Raw genomic sequence first — 19,576 nt, 5'->3', positions numbered from 1 at the left:
TTCTAGTGAAGAATCCAACTGACAACAGGGATATACCCACTCTCAAGTCCTTGAAGCTGTGAACTTCTTTCTGCTACATGAGAACATTATTGTGATCTTAAAGTTGTTGTTGAAATTGGGAGAGCACAAATTACGCTATAAGATTCCAGTGTTAAATGGCAAGAGGTTAAGAAAGCCTGTTGCACCCACATTCAAGATGGATGTATCAGCCTCCATGAGGTGACTGGCCACATTTCGTCTCCCGTAAAATACCACTTGGATTAGCATCGCTCTTATTTACATCTGACTCTCCTTTCTCTATAAATTCATGTGAACCAACTCCCCCTTTCTGAATGCCACACACTGTTTCCAGATCTGTTAATATCTGTGGCTAAGTAACAGTCTAAGTTAACTCAATGGAAGCCAACCTGCTTTTTAAGATATATTTTCTCAACTCTAATCTCAACCATCATGTCTTGATTATGAGTTTAATTTTCAAGGGCAATCTTATTTTCAAGTTCTTAGAGAAGAGTCTCAGGAACCCTGATTCTTAAACTAAAATTTGCTGATAGACTTTTACATTAATATGAGGATTTACTATTATTAACTAGAAGCTTTGTTCATTGTATTTGGGAAGGCATCCTCCTTAGCAAGACATCAGGACAGCAGAAATTTGCTTGCCATTTTATTACCTCTGCACAACAACCTCAATCTCCAAACATAAGAAGATATTTGACCTTTACTATTAGTCACTGTTTTTTAAAAGATTTTTATTATTTTCTTTTATAATCATATTCTTCATTCTATGAATGCCGACTTGTGCAAAAGAAGGTGTAAGGCTTAGAACAAAATGATTCCGACAAGTATGGGTCACAATCTTGGCTCAAAGGTCACAGTTAAGCACAGGGAAAAGACTATATGAGAATATTTACCATGGAATAGAGCAGTTTGTGGGAAACAAGCTAAAGTCAACTCAATATTAATTTGTTGACAAACTGAACATTAAATTTCTTATATCCAGGTCCTCCTAAATTGGAAGAAATTTTGGAAAACCTGTTTGTTCCAGTAGAAATATTTAGGCAGGTCTAGAAGTGCAGATTAGCAACAGTAACTGAAGAGCTTGCTTACTTAGCAATAGGAAAGCCCAATGTTATTCCCAGGTGAGCTTCACAAGGCAGGGGCCATGATAGATAATTTGTTGGCAGTGGTGGCGGGGACATGGAATGAGGGAGGAAGGCCTGGGTAAGCTGTGACAGCACAGGCTGGCCAGTTCCTGAGCAAGTGTTGGGCATACAGACATGTGCAAATATAAGCTTTCAAAACTAATTTAGATTTGAAAGAAATTATCCTATACTTTCCTGAAATGTGACCTTCTTTGTGTTATTTAATACACATGTATCTGTTTGACTAATGAATGAATGCTAGTCCTCCCGGGGTGGTAAGGAATGAAGAGTATAAACTCTCCTATGCACAGTACTGTGTTTGACATAGTGCCATACATTATAGTTTCTCTGAAGAAGGTGGAACCAAAGTGACTGTGTAAGATACGACAAACATACATTTGCTGACCTCTAGAATCTTGGCTTTAATGAGATATTTAAAACAACATACATTAAATAGAGTTCCTTTTACCTCTCACAAGAGACATGGTTGGGCCAGTGTAAACGTGGAACCCTTGTTTTGGTACCACATTTATCAACATTGTGAGTAGTCTAAAAGCTCACAGTGTATCCATAAGAAAGATAGCCAGTATAAAAGTTCTCCTCCTCACTAGTTTGTGTAAAGACAGTGATGGTTTTTCTTTCAGAATCCCAAATCTAGAGAAACACTAAAAGCTATAATGAGTAGCAAACAAAACTGATTTATAATATATGGATAGTGTTGGGTGTGGGCGTGTAATGGGAATTCGGCAGTCTTAAAAGGAAATTAAATTCAGAGTGCTTTTGAGAAATTGATTTCTTGCTGTGTGGAGAAATGCTTTATCGATACTCACCTGCCACCATCCATTCTCATGTCCAAAGGGCCGTCCTTCCGAAGGGAAAAACCTCTTTCAGGAGCATCAAGTTGCATGGAGGAACATCCAAGATCCAAAAGAACTCCATCCAAAGTCCCTGGCTGCACTCCAGCTTTCATTAATAAGCCTTCGGCCTGGCTAAACTGGCCTAGCATAGCTCGCATCTGTTTGCTGTGAACACATGCAGAAGATGGAGAAAACGCTGCTGTTACATGAAAGTCTTTCTTAAGGTCTATGATCAATGGAAGGAGCACATCCTATTATTAAATGACTTAACCAATACATATTTACTGTCAACCACAAGCTCAGTACTATAAAAAGACATATGGATATGGAAACTCTACATCTTTGATTTCAACACTAGAGGTGATTTAATGTAATTTTATTATTGCTAATGAACACAGTTTATTTTATACTTTTGTGAAGGTATAAAATAAGCTGATGGATTTAAAGAATTCCTTTATCAGACCAGGTATTTCACGTTTTCTTTTAAAAAATATTAAATCTATACATTGGGAAAAGAACCATATACAAATCTATAAAAAAAATAAATTTAGAGAGAACAAATGCTGGCAAGATGTGGAAAAAAGAGAACGAACCCCTGTGCACTGTTGGTAGGAGTGTAAATTAATATAGCCAGTAGGGAAAAGAGTATAGAAGTTCCTCAAAAAATTAAAAATAGAACTACCATGTGATCCAGCAATTCCACGTCTAAGAATATATCCAAAGGAAATGAAAAAATACTGTGAAGAGTCACCTGCACACCCATGTTCATCAAAGCATTGTTTACAATAGCACGACATGAAACCAACTAAGTGTCCATTAAGTGAATGAATGGATAAAGAAGTTGTGAATTAGTATTCTGCCATAAATACTAAGAAAATCGTGCCATTTGCGACAATGTGGGTGAGATAATAATGCTAAGTAGAATAATTTTAAAAAAAGACAAATTCTGTATGATCGCCCTTATATGTGGAACCTAGAAAAAAAATGAAACAGAGAAACTCAAATACATAGAAGAAGAGATCAGATTCATGGTTACCAGAGGCGAGGGATGGGAAAAGGGGAATTGGATGAAGGCAGTCAAAAGGTACAAACTTCCAGATAAATAAGTACTAGGGATGTAATGTATAACTGGTTACTAGTTAACAATGATGTATGGTATGTATGAAAGTTGTCAGGAAGTAATTCCTGCCCTGGCCGGTGTGGCTCAGTTGGTTGGAGCGTCATCCTGTGCACCTAAAGGTCTCAGGCTCAGTTTCTGGTCAGGGTATATACCTAGGTTGTGGGTTCAATTCCCACCCCAGTTGGGGCACAAGCAGGAAGCAGCCAATGGATGTTGTTTCTCTCTCTCCCTTCCCCTCTCCCTAGAAATAAAAAATAAAAAATCAATGAATGTGTCCTTGGGTGAGGATTAAAAAAAAAAAAGGAAGGGACTCCTAAGATTTTCAGCACAAGGAACAATATATAAGGGTCACATCATCATGCCGTACACCTTACACACTGCTGTCTGTCAATTATCATCTCAAAAATTTAATGAGTTAGACAATTTAAATATAATATGTAAAAAAAACAGAAATCAGCAAAAAAGATACATCAAACATCTTCAAGGCAACCATGTTAGCTTTCTCCATATTCTCCCCATAATTTACAATTGCGGAGCTGTGAAACTGCACATCTGAAGAATGAAACTATACATAAAATAAATGCCTCCTTGCAGAAGCAATGTTTCAGCTCTCAGCGGGGATTCTGAAGTGAATGGAGCATTCAAAATCAACAGAACGGCAAGAAGTTGGGATCTCCTTGCAGCTATACTAATTCTCCTTCCTACACAAAGTGAGATGCTGCCTTCAGGGCTCTTCAGAAGCCTTAGGGCAACTGGCATGCATTTTGGAAAGGGAAAGAAAAAAGAAAAATTGGGCAACATTCCCAAGACCTCTTTCCCTCCATCTACAGGTGGGTGGGGTGAGTGTGGATTTCAACAGTGCTGGGAAATTCATGTTTATGATTATGATTTTTTACTTATTTATGTTGTTGTTTAAGGAGAAATTCACAAATCATTGGTAATCTTTTCTCACATTTTGATGAAGACAGTCATTTTCAGATTCACTCACCAAATATTCATCGAATATCTGCTATATGTCCAGCATATGCTACATAAAGGTTAATACAATGATTAATAAAGCATGGCTTTCTAAGCTTTGAGCTGATAGGAAGAAATGTATAAATAAATAGTTTGCATAACAAACTCATAGGTGCTAACACTGGACAGATAAACAGATTGCCATGTCTGTATAGAAATCCTCATTTTATTGCATCTTGCTTTATTGCACTTTGCAGATACTGTGGGGTTTTTTTTACAAGTTGAAGTTTTCTGGGAACCCTACGTCCGGCAAGCCTATCCGGTGCCATTTTTCCAACATCATTTGCTGACTTCGTGTCTCTGTGTCACATTTTGATAATTCTTGTAATGAACTTTTTCATTATTATATTGTATTTGTTACAGTAACCTGTGATCGTAATGTTTGATGTTACTATTGTAATTGTTTTGGGGTGCCACAAAGCACACCAATATAAGATGGTGAACTTTATTGACAAATGTTGTGTGTGTTCTGACTGCTCCACTGACCAGCCATTCTCCCATCTCACACTCTCTCCTTGGACCTCCCTATTCCCTGCGACACAACAATATTGAAGTTAGAAAGCCAATTAATAACCCTACAATGGCCTCTGACTGTTCAAATGAAAGGAAGAATTTTACATCTCTCACTTTAAATCAAAAGCTAGAAATGATTAAGCTTAGTGGGGAAGGAATGCCAATAGCTGAAACAGTCTGAAAGGTATATCTCTTGCACCAAACAGTTAGCCAAGTTGTGAATTCAAAGGAAAAGTTCTTGAAAAAACTGAGAGTGCTACTCCAGGAGAACACACAAATGGTAAGAAAGTACAATAGCCTTATTGCTAATATGGAGAAAGTTTTAGTGGTCTAGATAGATCAAACCAGCCACAACATTCCCTTATGCCAAAGCCTAATCCAGAGCAAGGCCCTAACTTAATTCAATTCTGTGAAGGCTGAGAGAGGTGAGGAAGTTGCAAAAGAAAATTTTGAGGCTACCAGAGGTTGATTCATGAAGTTTATGGAAAGAAGCCATCTCCATAACACAAAAGTACAAGATGAAGCAGCAAATTATCCAGAAGATCTTGCCAAGATATTAATGAAGGTGGCTACACTAACAACAGATTTGCAAGGTAGAGGATGGTACCTTGGACTTGAACAGCTAGAGGAGAGAAGACAATGCCTGGCTTCAAAGCTTCAAAGGACAGGCTGACTCTCTTGCTAGGGGCTAATGCAGCTGGTGACTTGGAGATGAAGCCAATATTCACTTACCATTCCCTAACTACTATGGCCCTTAAGAATTATGATAAGTCTATTCTGCTGCGCTCTAGAAATAAAACAAAGCCTGGATAACAGCACATCTGTTTACAACATGGTTCACTGAATATTTTAAACTCACTGTGAGACGAACTGCTCAGAAAAAAGATTCCTTTGAAAATATTAGTGCTCACTGAAAATTCACCCGGTCACCCAAGAGCTCTGATGGAAATGTACAAGGAGATTAATGATGTTTTCATGCCTGCTAATACAACATCCATTCTACAGTCCATGGATCAAGGAGTAATTCTGAATTTCAAGTTTTATTAAGAAATATATTTTGTAAAGCTATAGCTGCCATAGATAGTGATTCCTCTGATGATCTGTGCAAAGTAAATTGAAAACATTCTGGAAAGTATTCACCATTCTAGATGTCATTGAAAACACTTGTGATTCACAGGAAAAGGTCAAAATATCATTAACAGGAGTTTGGAAAAAGTTGATTCCAACCTTCATGGATGACTTTCAGGGGTTTAAGACTTCAGCTGAGGAAGTAACTGCAGATGTTATGGAAAAGCAAGAGAACCAGAATGAGAAGTAGAGCCTGAAAATGGGACTGAATTGCTGCAATGTCATCATAAAACTTTAACAGATGAGGAGCTGCTTCTCTTAGATGAGCAAACAAAGTGGTTTGTTGAGATGGAATCTACTCCTGGTGAAGATGTTGTGAATACTGTTGAAATGACTGTTGTGAAGACTGTTAAAATGACAATACAGGATTTAAAATATTACATAAACTTAGTTGATAAAACAGCAGCAGGGTTTGGTAGGATTGACTCCAATTTTGAAAGTTCTATTGTGGGTAAAATGCTACCAACAGCATTGCATACTACAAATAATTGTTTGTGAAAGGAAGAATCTATCGATGTATCAAAGTCCACTGTAGTCTTATTTTAAGAAAATGCCAAAGCCACCCCAACCTTTATCAAACATCACCCTGATCACACCAGTTAGCAGACATCAATAATGATACAATACCTTCCACCAGTAAAAAGATCACGATTCACTGAAGACTCATATGATAGTTAGCTTTTTTATTTTTTTAGCAAAAACGTATATTTAAATTACGGTACGTAGATTATTTTAGACATAATACTGTTGCACACTTAATAGACTACAGTATAAGCAGAACATTAGGTACTGGGGAACCAAAAAATTAATGACTCACTTGAAATATCTGCTTTATTGCAGTGGTCTGGAAGTGAACCTGCAATATTTCCAAGGTATGCCTGCATTTGGAAAATACAGAATGAATGCTAATTCTAGCACTAGAAATAGAAACAACAGAATTTTGGGATTAGAGGGCAATTCACAAATCATTCATTTAACTGATGTTGAATCTTTTCCCTCGCCACCTTTGCTGCTGGTTGAGGAGGAGAACAGCAATTGTTTTAATCACCTCCCACTCACCTCATTGGTGAAGAAGGGATTCCCATTCTAGGATTACGGAAATGGCCAAACACACGACACCTGACACTGCACAGATGAGATGGGCAGGAGTCTATTAATCTCATATACTCTCTGTCCAGGGGAGGAAGATATCGCATGCTATACATGGCTAAATGGGGGTTGCATTCAGGAACAGAGTGGACAGCCAGAGGCTGTGGGAAACAGGATTTTTAGAATCAAGAGGGTGGGGTCCCCTTGGTTCCCATGAGAGAATGTGATTGGCTTGATTGAATAATTCCCTGGCTGACAAGCTACTGAAATGTGCCGCTCAGAGATAAGTAGATACTCTGCCTGATCCCTTTGATAAGGAGGGTTATTTGGCTAAGAAACTTTGTCCGTGGGAGCAGAGTGGGAAGCAGAACTTATGACTAGGCTATTTGAGGGTCTCTCAGTTTCCCCCAGATCAAGAATACATAATATTGGGCTTTAATTTTAGGCCTTATACCACAGTAATCTAGCTCATGTTTGAACACCCAGTAATAGGAATTCACTTTTTTTTTTTTTAAAAAGCCAGTTCTCAGTTAAGTTGATAGCTGTTTCCTGACTATTTTTCGTCTCTGGTATCAGCCCATGTAAAACAACGGAAAGTCTGTAACTTAAGGCAGCCTTTCACATATCTACTGTTAGCTTTTGTAAGGGATATTTGTTACATGCCTCTTAGGTGCCAATCTTTCTGTTCCACCTGGACCTCAAAACTTCAGCCATGTATTTTGGGAGAGGCTAATCATATCTATGATTATTTATGTCCACTTGGATAGGCTATAGTACCCAATAACTTAATCAAACACTCATCTAAATGATCCTGTCAGGTATTTTGTAGATATGGTTAATATTACAATCAGTTCACTCTAACTGAAAGACATTCTCTTCCATGATGTGGGTGTGCCTCATCCAATTAGCTGAAAGAACTTGGAGCAAAAGCTGAGGTTTCTGAGAAGAGGGCATTCTCCCTCACCACTGCAGTATCAGACGTGTCAGTTTCCAGCCTGCTGCCTGCCCTACCAACTTCAGACTTGCCAGTCCCCACAACTGTGTGAGCCAAATCCTTGAAATAAATCTCGTTATGTATGTATATATATGCACACACACATGTCTGTGTGTATATGTATATATGTATATCTTACTGATTCTGTTTCTCTTGAGAATCCTGATGATATAGTATCTCAGGTCAAGAGGTAAATTTCTGATAAGCTAAGCTAATTTGCACACACTGTCCCCAGGGCCTCTGTAATTTGTTCAGAGACTGGTATGTGTCACAACTCTGGCTGATGAGATACAAGAGATATTTCCTAGGAAATGAAGGGAAAAGTTCTTTTTTCCAATGAGTTAATGGAAGAAAAAGGTTTTTCAGAATCTCACTTGCTATGAAAGTAGCACATAGTTTTGATTATTACTAGCAGATAGCTTGACCCAAAGAAGAGAAAGGATGGCAGAAGTTTTAGCCAAACTAGAAGACAAAGTAGAAAGAAAGTCCAGGCCATGAGACTGAGCCCCACCTAAAATCCAATTTGTCTCTGAACCTGAGAGTTATCTGAGCCCATAAATTACCGTGGTTATCAAACCAGCTTGAGTTTTTTCTTTTACTCACAATGAAAAACATCATAGTATAGCTTTATGGTCCTCAAGTCTTCTTTTCTCTAAATAAAACAACTAGTTTCTTCTGCTGTTCTCCATACTAGTTCCCCTTTTCTGAATGTGTTCCCATTTGCTGATGTCCCTAGATCTAAATTCCATAATGATCAGCATAGAATAAAGTAAATTCTTGTCTCTCTTGTTCTAGCTATTGTATTAATACAGGTCAAAATCAAAATAGTTTTAGAATTGACTTCACAACGTTTACTTACACTGTCTAACACCCTTGATTCTTTCCCATGTATACTGCGGCTAAGCCTGTTTCCTCCATAACTGTACTAGTGCAGTTTTGTTTTGTTAATTATTTCAGATCTAAGTACAATTTCTGCCCTACACATTTTCTACAGTCCTTTTAGAATCCAGGTATTACCTTAACTATAGAAATCTTTACACTTCACCAAAAGCCTCAAACGAATCACTATGGCCCAGTCTTTATTCTTCAGCCATCACAGCTGATATACTTGTAAAACAAAAATAATCTCTTATAGGAGATGTTTGCATTCTTGAGTGCCCTCAAACGTAACTGTTTAATACACAATATTCATAGCTTTTTGCCTCACTGTGAGTAAAAGAAAAAATGTAATCCTTGTGGTACAAAACTCAACATAATGATATACAAGTATGAGACTATCATATGGGGAAAAAGTAACATGAGGCAACACCATAAAGTAAACCATGTGTTTAAGGCAGAGCTTTCTGATGCTACATCAGTTATATGTTTCTAGAATTACTAGACTGTTCTCAGAGTAAAGAAACCATCCACAAAGTTTACTGACCAAGCTGTTAAAAACTTAGCTTTAACTTCAGACCTTGGGGCATTATTTCATACATGTAATTCTGTTGTGGCTAATTTTCCTCAACAGGCAGATTCTGCCTCTCTTCCTTCTCTCCTTTCTCTCCTTTCCTGTCTCAGGTCCTCTCTCTTCATTCCTTTCTTCCCACCCTCCCTCCTTCTTTCTTTCAAATTCTAATTTTCAATATTCTTGCATATGCATTTTACAAGCGTTATAAAACAAGTAACAGAAAAGTGTGAATTGGTCAGGAAGGATCATGGTGGTCACAAAAATAGAGTGAAACCAGGACATTTAGCCATAACTACAAAGGCACAATTTGTTCAAATCACTGTCATCATTTGTCACTACCCTAGCCTCCCGAGACTATAAGCAGAATGCTGCTTGTGGCTCAGAGCACATGCTACAAGAAAATGGTTCTGCAACCCAATCTGAAGAAAAGTCAAGGGGCCTAGCAGTAGACTGCCAATAACACCTTAGTTGTTATAAGCCATTTTTGAGGTTCTCTGACTATGGTAAGTATTGTTAATCTTGACTCTGACAAGTCATTTGCACTTGGAGTACCAGTTAGAGGTCTAGTTTATCATAAAAGATTAAGGTGCTCTAGTATATACTGAGGCTAGTGATGTAAGAGCAGCTACTGCTCACTGTGCATCTGAACACGGAACTTCATCATTCTTCTAGCTGCACACGGTCTAATGATAGGGGTTAGGGATTAATTACCCCACAGATTATAGAAGTGGATCCAACTCACAGGGCTGAACATCTTGTAGTTAATGAGAGTACTTATCCATCTTAGCCTCAGGAACGCCAAATTCCCATGGCTTACAAAATGCCTGAAATAAAAAGGCACTTTTTGCTGCCCAGGGATAAATAATTTTCAGTTTCATGGAGAGGAGAGTTATTTGTGTAGAATCAGATTTAAAAAAAAACTGGGATGTTGAATAAATCAATTTTTTAAATGTAAAGTATGAACAGAAATTTTCACAAAAAACTTTGCATTTGGAGACTCTTTCTAAGACAAACTAGGAGAGAAAAACATCACAATTATTTTTATTATCCTAAGATTTAGCACTCTTCTATCTTAACCCCAAATATTAAATAAATGCTTTAAGTGATGATATACCTCTAATCCCAAGTACAGTAATTTACCTGACCATGACACACAACAGATAAAAACATAAAAATGATCCACAGAATGACTAATAATGATGGTCTTGACTCTCTCTGAATCATTTGACTTCTTCTGTGTAACAAACCACCCCAACTCTTAATAGCTTAAAACAATAGCTTATTAGCTCATATCCTGTCGGTTGGCAGTTTTGGTTGATTCCTTTGACAGCTGGTGATTCCTTAACAGTGAGTTGATTAACGCTCACTCACATACTGGAAAGCTGGCGAAGGGAAAGATGGTAACTGGGCCACGTGTCTCTAGCAATAAGTCAGCTAGCCCAGGTTTCCCCAGAGTGGTCTGGAGTACAAAGTAGCAACGCAGGACACCCCCAACACACAAGCACTTTTTAAGTTTCTGAGTATGCCCCATTTTCTAATATCCCATTAGCCAAGCAAGTCCATATCTCAGTTCATACTCCAAGACCATAAAAACAGTTTGGCACATGATAGAAAGAGGACAGAGGACGAGAGGGCACATACAGAGGAGAGAGAAACTGTAGTGGCCAGTTTTGCACATAATATACCACACTCTTTGTATTTAGGAGTGACATTAAAAGTAGCAAGGAGAGCCGGTGTGGGGCAGCGGTTGAACATCAACCTATCATCCAGGAGATCAAGGTTCGATTTCCGGTCAGGGCACATGCCCGGGTTGAGGGCTCGATTCCCAGTTGGGGGCGTGCAGGAGGCGGCCGATCAATGACTCTCTCATCCTTGATGTTTCTCTCTCTCCCCCTCTCTTTTCCTTTCTCTGAAATCAATAAAGATCTATTTTTTTTTAAAAAAATTAGCTGCCAGGAACAGTAGCCAGATCCTTAGTTTGTTTCATTGAACTTAACTGAATCCAGGGTTCACTTCATCATAAAACAAGTCATTCATTTTGTGTGTGCATTTGGGGAATGCCTAGGTGATAGCATTCCATGAGAGGATATAAGAAGAGCAAAATCCAAATCATTTTGGGGGGAAAGTTCTGCTTACTGTGTGGATCCAAATGTTCCTCACATCAGTATCAGCATGAATCCATGAAAATCCGTGTGCTACCTATTTTCCAGTCATTAAGTTTTATTGGTCTGTAGGCACAAATCAGGGGCCACTGCTGCTTTCACCGCTTCATTAGGCCTCCTGAGCAAGCAATTCAGAGGGAGCCAAAACAGTGGATGAAGCGTGACACTCATATTTAAGCAACAGTAAGAGCAAATGCTTGGAGAGTTCTTTCTGTGTGCCAGACCCTAAGGTAAGTGCTTTATACTTAGTTTCATCCTCATGATAACCCTATGAGGTAGGTGACATGGTAACCCACATTCTACAGATGAAGAAACAAGTAGAGAGGAAAGTCACTTACCCAAGTCAACTACTAAGACTTAGAATGCAAACTCAGTCCAGTCTGGCCCCATAGTTCATGTTCTTAACCACTACACTGTAATACCTCGCAAGTTTCTATTTATTTAGCACCATTTCAGAACTCTAACTCTTCACTGTTATGACCTTGTCGTGATCCACAAATCTGTCTGGTTTGTCTGATTTTTTTATTAAAATGCTTTAATTGTTTCCAATGTCTGCCATCTCTTCATACCTATAGGTCTGCAGATTCAGAGCTCAGCAAATTTTTGCTAAATAAAGATTATCTACCAGGTGCTGGGCACAGGAATATGAAAATGAACAAGAGCACACAATATAAAAAGGTATATGTACAAATGCATATAAATCACGGAGCAAATGTTTCATTTCTTCCTAAAATAACAGTGGTAGAGTGGAAAGGGGAAATGGCATCATAAGGCTTACCTTTAAATCTTGACTCTGCTACTTATTACCCCCGTGGATTTGGACAAGTTATTTAATTTCCCTCAGTTTCAGTTCCCTATATCTCGTGGTGTTTAACTTTTTCCCCTCTGAGGCAGCCTGGTATGGAAGAAATATCTCAACAAGTTCTGGAGTCAGACTGAATCAGACTATTAACTTTCTAATTATTTATTCCCCAAAGACTCAGAATCCTCATTTGTACTATGCAGAAAACAGAGCAATTTCAACCTCACAGAGCTTTTGTGAAGAGAATATTAATTAGTGTACATGAGAATGAATACCTACTAAGATGCCTAGGCATAGGAAGGTCCTCAATGAATGTTACCCTTCTCCCTTTGCTCCAAGCTATTTTTCTTCCCTTAGGTGGGTGGTTATAATTTGGTCATAGCCAATTGGGAGCTGGAAGCAACGGCAAGGATTTGTTCGAGAACATCAAATGCAGGGCATACTGGTTGTGACCTTTTGACGACAAGGGATTTTTCTCCAACCTCTTATGTGCCCCTAATGGGCTGTATTTCTCCTTCCGCTTCATCATGCCTCTGTGGTAGTTTGAGAACTGTTCACTTTTTGATATGCTAATGTTTACCATACACATGGAGCTCTTTGAAGACATACTTACATATATCCATGATATTTAAATTTTCATACTAATTTTGATCACTTTTAAATATCACTAAAAGACATCTTTGCTCAGAAACTTTAATAGAATTATCTTTACTGACCATTTTCTTTCCCTTCAGGAAATACTTTTTAAAAATTGATTTAGCCATTCATTCACAACTCTCATACATCGAATTGAATAAAGTACATTTCAGAAATGATAAAATGCAATTATATTTCTATCTCTCAGTAACCCTTTCAAAATTTATTCAGTGATGTAACCTTCCCTTGTTCTGGAATAACAGTTTAGCAAGCCCCATAACTTTTCCACTCACTAATATGTAATAGATGGTCCTATGGCTACTGTGAGTTGTAAAAATAGCTCAGAAATTAGTGTCTAGTGCTCAGCTACAAAGACAAACAACAGATGAATACTTACTGAGCAACTACTAAATGCCAGGCACTGTTCTAGACACCTGTGATATAAATAAATAAAACAGATAAAATCCCAATGTTTACAGAACTGACATTCCAGGGGATAATCAAAATCAATATATTCCAAGACTTCCAATTCTGTCTACAGTAGTTTGGCTTGGTCAGACCAACCCTCCTACTGAAAAACCTAGAAAAGCTGGGTAAGATCATAAAAATCATTCCTATTTGAAGGAATCAGAGAGCTATAAAAGCAGTGTCCATCCCTCTGGGGCAGTACTTTCTAAAACTTACATCTTCTGAAAGTAGTTTAGATGAATTCTATCACAACTTCAACATTCATTGTTTTGAATGCTTGGCACTGTAGATGCAGAGTACTTGGATGACTGCCTTCATCCAGATTTAATCTAGAGGTATCTAATTGAGAGTGACTATCACAATCATCTGGAATTATGGGTGTTTAATTACTGACTTAAAAAAAGTCAACATTAAGAGAATTATGCTTTATTTTGGGGATTCTCTCCGAGGGGTTCTCATTCATAGTCCTTTCTAAGGAGCAATGGTTAGATACAGAAAAAAAGAAAAGAGGTTGAGTCATATCTATCCAGACCATGAGGAATGATACATTCTCGAGACTGATGACAGTTTTTATAAACTAAGTATGCACAGCAAGCATGAAGTAAATGAGTAAGAAAAATTAAACGCTTACTATTATGGTAAAGGGTAACGGTTGCACATAAGTCTAAGGCGAGGATGACAGCTACTAGGAACACTGAGGCTTGGGAAGTAGGTGTGTGTGTCACTCCCTCCCAGAGGGAAGGAAGAAATTCCAGGAGTCAGGTCACCAGCACAAAGGAAGTGGTCTGGGGGCACTAACCTGTCGTCACACAGGAACTGGCCTAGTGTGTACGTCTACAATTACCAATTCACCCTAGTATCTTTGACAGATAAAATTGGCAATTTAAATTCAGTTTTAAATAGAGAAATAAAAACCACTAAACACAACCAAGTATTTAAAAATAAAGAGAAAATGTATAATGGAAGTCTGTGGTGTTTTTAAATAAAGAGAACAATCATTAGCTCAAAATTCATAAGTCTGATGTTTGAATTTTTAAATTAATGTGCATTTATTTTATCTATGATACATCTGTATTTATCTTAATACAAAATAAGATGTTTAATTTTAAAACAATGTTCACTTTAACCAGTCAAACCAGTGCCCTGAGAAGACATACCACATTTTCCAGCAGTACTGAGTGCTCACTGGTAACGCTGCCGACTATGAGCATATTAAAGTGGTGCAACCAGAGAGGAAAAGGCATGTGGACCTTTCTCCTGTGGGTGGTTCTCATTAGCTTCAAAACTCAGTGTGGTTATTATATAATACGACAAGGAGATTATGGCAAACAGCTAATGGTTTTAGTCAAAGGAAAAGAAAATATGGCCTTTCTGACCTCTTGAAAAATGTTCATTAAAACTTAAAATTGATAGTGTGAGATTTTAGTGGATTTTCATTGCTTTTTTTTTAAAGTTCAGCAGGAGTAAGAAAAATTCATTCCTTCTGTAAATTGCAAATTAGCTGGATGTGTGTCAGAAGGAAATTTCTTTCAGCCGTGCTATTTTCCAGTCTCTGAAAGGGTTCTTCTGTCCTTCTCAGTTGCTGAGCTGTGTGCCTTTGACCACTGTGTATCAATTCTCATTGTAAAGAAAGTTGGGAGATAATCTCCCAAACCAAGCATGAATTTAGTTTATGTGTATCTTGAGTGCTGTTATTTTTCAAAAGGGTGATTAGGTTCAAAGCTGGAAATACAATGTAAAAATAATCTCTAGGATCTGATTTTTTTTTCTGGGTCAGGTTAATGTTGCTTAATACTGATACTTTCTGGTCCACAAGATTTCACTTCTTACATTATTAACTTAAAATACACTACATGAAAGATTTTTAGATGTGGTCACGTGCTGAAGTTTGCATTTCTAATCCATTTAATAACATTAAAAAATATAAGCCATCTTTATTACAACATCAATTTTTAAGCTTTTAAAACTTCAGTGTCTACAACTATAAAATGTATCTTTCTCTTACAGTCCTCACCAATGCCCCCCAATCTTCTGGGTTTTGGCGGAAGCAAATTATTCAGTTTCTTTGACTCATATATAAAATAAGAGCAACTAGGATCTGCGTAAGGGCTCTAGGGCTTCACCTATGATTTATCTATGATTAACTCCCACACATTTTACTACTTGACATTTGTGATACACTGGCTGACCTCAGATCAGTTCCACATTCTTCAGAATTTTACCCGTCCCTCTGGAAAACTGAACTTGCAAGATAAATTCATTTTGTATTAAATAAGATGTTACTCTCTGAAAAAACAACCACCATACACTGTCCAAATAATTAGAAAGATTTTAAGGAGTTAAGTACTATCCCAGTTCGATTTTGTTATTCGAAGATTATTATTAAGTTCAGGTAAAAAATATATATTCAGCTCCTAAATATATTTATATATGACATTAAATTAAATTATTTTAAAACCCAGAGGCTAACTGTGGCCCTAGCTCCATAAAAAGAATACCAGTTCTTGGCCATAATAGATTTAATCAATTTTATAATTTCTCTTAATTTAAATCCTACATTACACTGCAGAAAGCAGGGCCTCCTGATAACACTGCAAATATAAATATGACTTTGTCTAAGATCACATTTTTCCCCCCAGGTAATTTCATAGGAATGTTCCACATAATTCTGAGTATATGTGGACTCCAGTTAGAAATTAAAAACAATAAATCACCTATATTTTTAAGTTTAAATTTTGAAATGTTAATATTCTATGCATAGATAGATGCTTCTGAAATTTTTAAGAAAATGAGTCTGTTATAGCCCTTTTCTGAACACTTCTGTGTGTCAGGTACTATGTTAAATACTAGGGCAAGGAAAGTAACACGTGGCCCCTGCTCTCAAAGAGCTCACAGTAAATAATAGTGCACAACTTTACGATTCACAGAATGTTTTACCTTAAGTGATCATAGTCTGACCTTCATCAGAGTCCTATAAATTATATAATGTAAACACTTTTATCCTCAGTATATAATTATTGAAACTTGGAGAGTATTTTTCTCATACATCTTTCTATATGATTATCTAGCACATTAACAGAGGATAGAATGGGTGCTCAATAAATATTTGATAATGAGTCAATTGCTCAAGGTCACACAGCTACTGGTGGTAAAGCTAAGAATTAAACTCAGGTCAACTCCAAGACCAAGATGTCAAAGTATTACTATAGATAGCTTCGAGAGGTTGAGTCAGGGCATCTGTTTGCACATCTCTCTGATGAAACTGATTCAACAACTTCTTAATATAGTAATCCTTGAGCTATGTATACACTTTTTAAAAAAGTAGAATGGCATGCCAGGAAAAAAAGACTATTCAATGCTCTGGTTTTAGCATCCACCCTTGAGGGGGAGGAGGCAGTAAAGAAATGGAATTAGAAAGATCTATGTCACCAATGTGAATGGTTAGGTCACTGCTGGTATCATGAGACTGAGAGTATCTGCCTGATAAAAAACTTACTGTATGCCTGAGAACAGGAACAATCCAAATATTAATTTTGAATCTTAATTACCTCAAACCAGGACAACTCGGTTTCACAGAGGGATTATATACCTCCACTTAAAAAAAAAGAAATCCAACAACAAAATCTGAAATATTTTTTTGCAATAAGTACTAAAATGAATTCATTCAGATTTTGGTGTCAATTGTTTGGGTTAAATGAGCTTTACAATAAATATTTAGTGAAAAGCTACTGGCAGGATCACTGGGCTAGGTACCAAAATGTCCAGAAATGCTGTGTATCTTCAGGCAAGTCATTTCTAGCTGGGCCTGTTTAATCATTATAAAATGTCAGGGCTGGACTTAAAATACCTCTAAAATACTAGGAAGCTCAGATTCAGCAATTTTTGCATAATACTAACTAACATTTATTGAACCCATACTATGTGTCCGGCACTATTCTGAGCACTCTCCTTATATTAAAGTATATAAACAAACACACCTGAGATAGGCACTATTATATTCCCTCACTTTACACATGGGGAAACTGAGGCAGTACAGCTAAGATTAAAGGTCACCTAGCTCACAAGTAGTAGAGCTGGGACTCTAGCCCAGGTCCAACGTGCAGGTTCTGGAGCCTGCGCTCTTAGGCACTAGGCCATACTGCCCATGTAGACAAGGGCCACCAAGTCCAAGGGAGCAAATGAGAGTCACTATTTATGTAGTTACACTATGTGCCAGACACTGATTATGGGCTTTAGGGTTGTTACTTCATTAATCTTTACAAAACAATAAACTCTGAGGAAGTTATTACTGTATCTATTTTATAGGTCAGTAAACTGACTGAGAATTTTGAAAAAAATCTATTCATTGTCAGACATAATGGCAATCTGAGATTCTAACCCTGTTTGCTTTGTTTCCACCTCAGCTTTAACCAATGTGTAATATTATAATACTCTGTAAGAAATACAGTAATTTTAGAATTGGAACTCATCCTATACATTTTGCATCTCCAAAGAGTCTGTGTGTATATATAATATAAATATGCTTTATATTCCTAAGATGTGTAATAGATATTTAAATATGAATTTCGTATATGTATATACTAACATTATCCATATAAGCCTTTTAAAGTTTCAAAAGCCAAATATTACGATTTTATTTTTCTTAATTTCAGGGAAAAAGAGTTACCAATATGGAGCTCTCCTATTAGATTTACATATAAGTGTTTGAATTTACAAGGGAAAACAATCATATGTGAGGATTAATATGTGAGGATTAATAAGTAGATAATACATTAAAATAATTGTAATAATTATTGTTGAATTTAAGATCTCACACTGAAGTTCAAGAGAATTAACTTTCCTCAGACTAAATGCAGGCATATCCTTAACTGGCACAAGTGAGTTATTTCACAAACACATCTGGCATTGTTTTATAAAGGGTTTCAAGAACACGTAGGTCACTACATAAAAAATATTTTCCTCTTCTTAAGTCCAAATGATGGTCCCATCAGATCCCATTTGAAACACACTGGAAGAGCTCAGCATGTGAGCTGGCGCCTGGCTGGCTCAAGAGCCAAGGGACTTGAACTCCATGCACTGATGGACAGTGCATATTTTAGTACCTTCAGAAAAAAAGTCAAAGTTGAGAATGAGAAAAATCTGACTGCAACTGATTATATTACATTTGTACAAAATGATATTGCCCCATCACTCCCAAAGAATCTACTGTTGGTAGAAAGCAACTGAAATGCTAAGGAGTCCTCTTAAAATAAGAGGGACAGCAATAATGCCAACAAGCATGGTAGAACTATGCAGCCAATCAGTATCCACAGCTAGAGTAATAAACAACAGTAGTAATATGCAGCTAAGCCCCTTCCATAAGATAGCAGCAAGGCTTGAAATTAAGGAAAATAAAACCATAATACTTGGCTTTTGATTAGAAACTTTAAAAGGCTTTATATGGATTATGTTAGTATAAACATATATAAGAAATCATATTTAAATATGTATTACACATCTTAGGAATATAAAGCATATTTATATTATATATACACACGCATATATATTTGTGTATTATATATAATTTCTTAGTTCTAAGAGGGAAAGAAATCTAATTGGTCAAAATCAGTCATAAAATTTTAACCATGTTTCTGCAAAAAACAGCAGTGCCAAAGGGTAATGCATCGCTAATGGCTTCCAGTGGAATAAATAGCTACTCTGACGTCAAAACTTTGTTACACTCCAATAACTGGCTCACTTGGGGTTTCAGGTACAGCAAGTTACATGTCAGTTTTAAATAAAGTTATAAAAATAGAATGCCTGGTGAACCATATTGTCGCTATGCAACCTGATACGTTATGATTTATATCCAATAAGATGTTAACAAAGGTGATAGATTATACCAAAATAGTATCTGGTGGTTAGGATGCCCTGCTCCTTAAATTTCAGATTTTAAAATGCTATATTTTACTTGGTCTTGTCCTACAGTGGTAGACAAATGAGTTATCCACTGTTTGCACAAGTGTCAGATTAGAAATAGTTATATATCTCAAAGACAAAGTGATTTATACACTATCAAGATGTATCTCCCTTGATAGATATAATAATATTCTAACTAATAAGGAATAGTATGTTTTCAGAATACAAAAAATGCACTATTATGTTAGGAATATTAGTCATTTTTCAGAAAGGATATTTCTCAAAAAACATAGGAATTTA

At 36.9% G+C, this 19,576-nt stretch overlaps 1 protein-coding gene across 3 annotated transcripts in view; it reads right to left on the bottom strand.

Moving 5' to 3' along the window:
* The window catches only part of METTL15 (methyltransferase 15, mitochondrial 12S rRNA N4-cytidine), a 134,882-nt gene that overhangs the window by 33,382 nt on the left and 81,924 nt on the right, over window positions 1-19,576 (bottom strand). For all 3 annotated transcript variants that reach the window (XM_016206163.2, XM_016206166.2, XM_016206164.2), the window contains exon 4: window positions 1,973-2,164. In XM_016206163.2, coding sequence (XP_016061649.1) covers window positions 1,973-2,164 — 192 coding nt within the window. The remainder of the gene's footprint in view (window positions 1-1,972; window positions 2,165-19,576) is intronic.

The sequence above is a fragment of the Miniopterus natalensis genome, chromosome 11 (genome assembly GCF_054644295.1).
Source record: "Miniopterus natalensis isolate mMinNat1 chromosome 11, mMinNat1.hap1, whole genome shotgun sequence".
In the NCBI taxonomy this organism is placed as follows: Eukaryota; Metazoa; Chordata; class Mammalia; order Chiroptera; family Miniopteridae; genus Miniopterus; species Miniopterus natalensis.
This window is presented reverse-complemented; position numbering and strand designations above follow the sequence as displayed.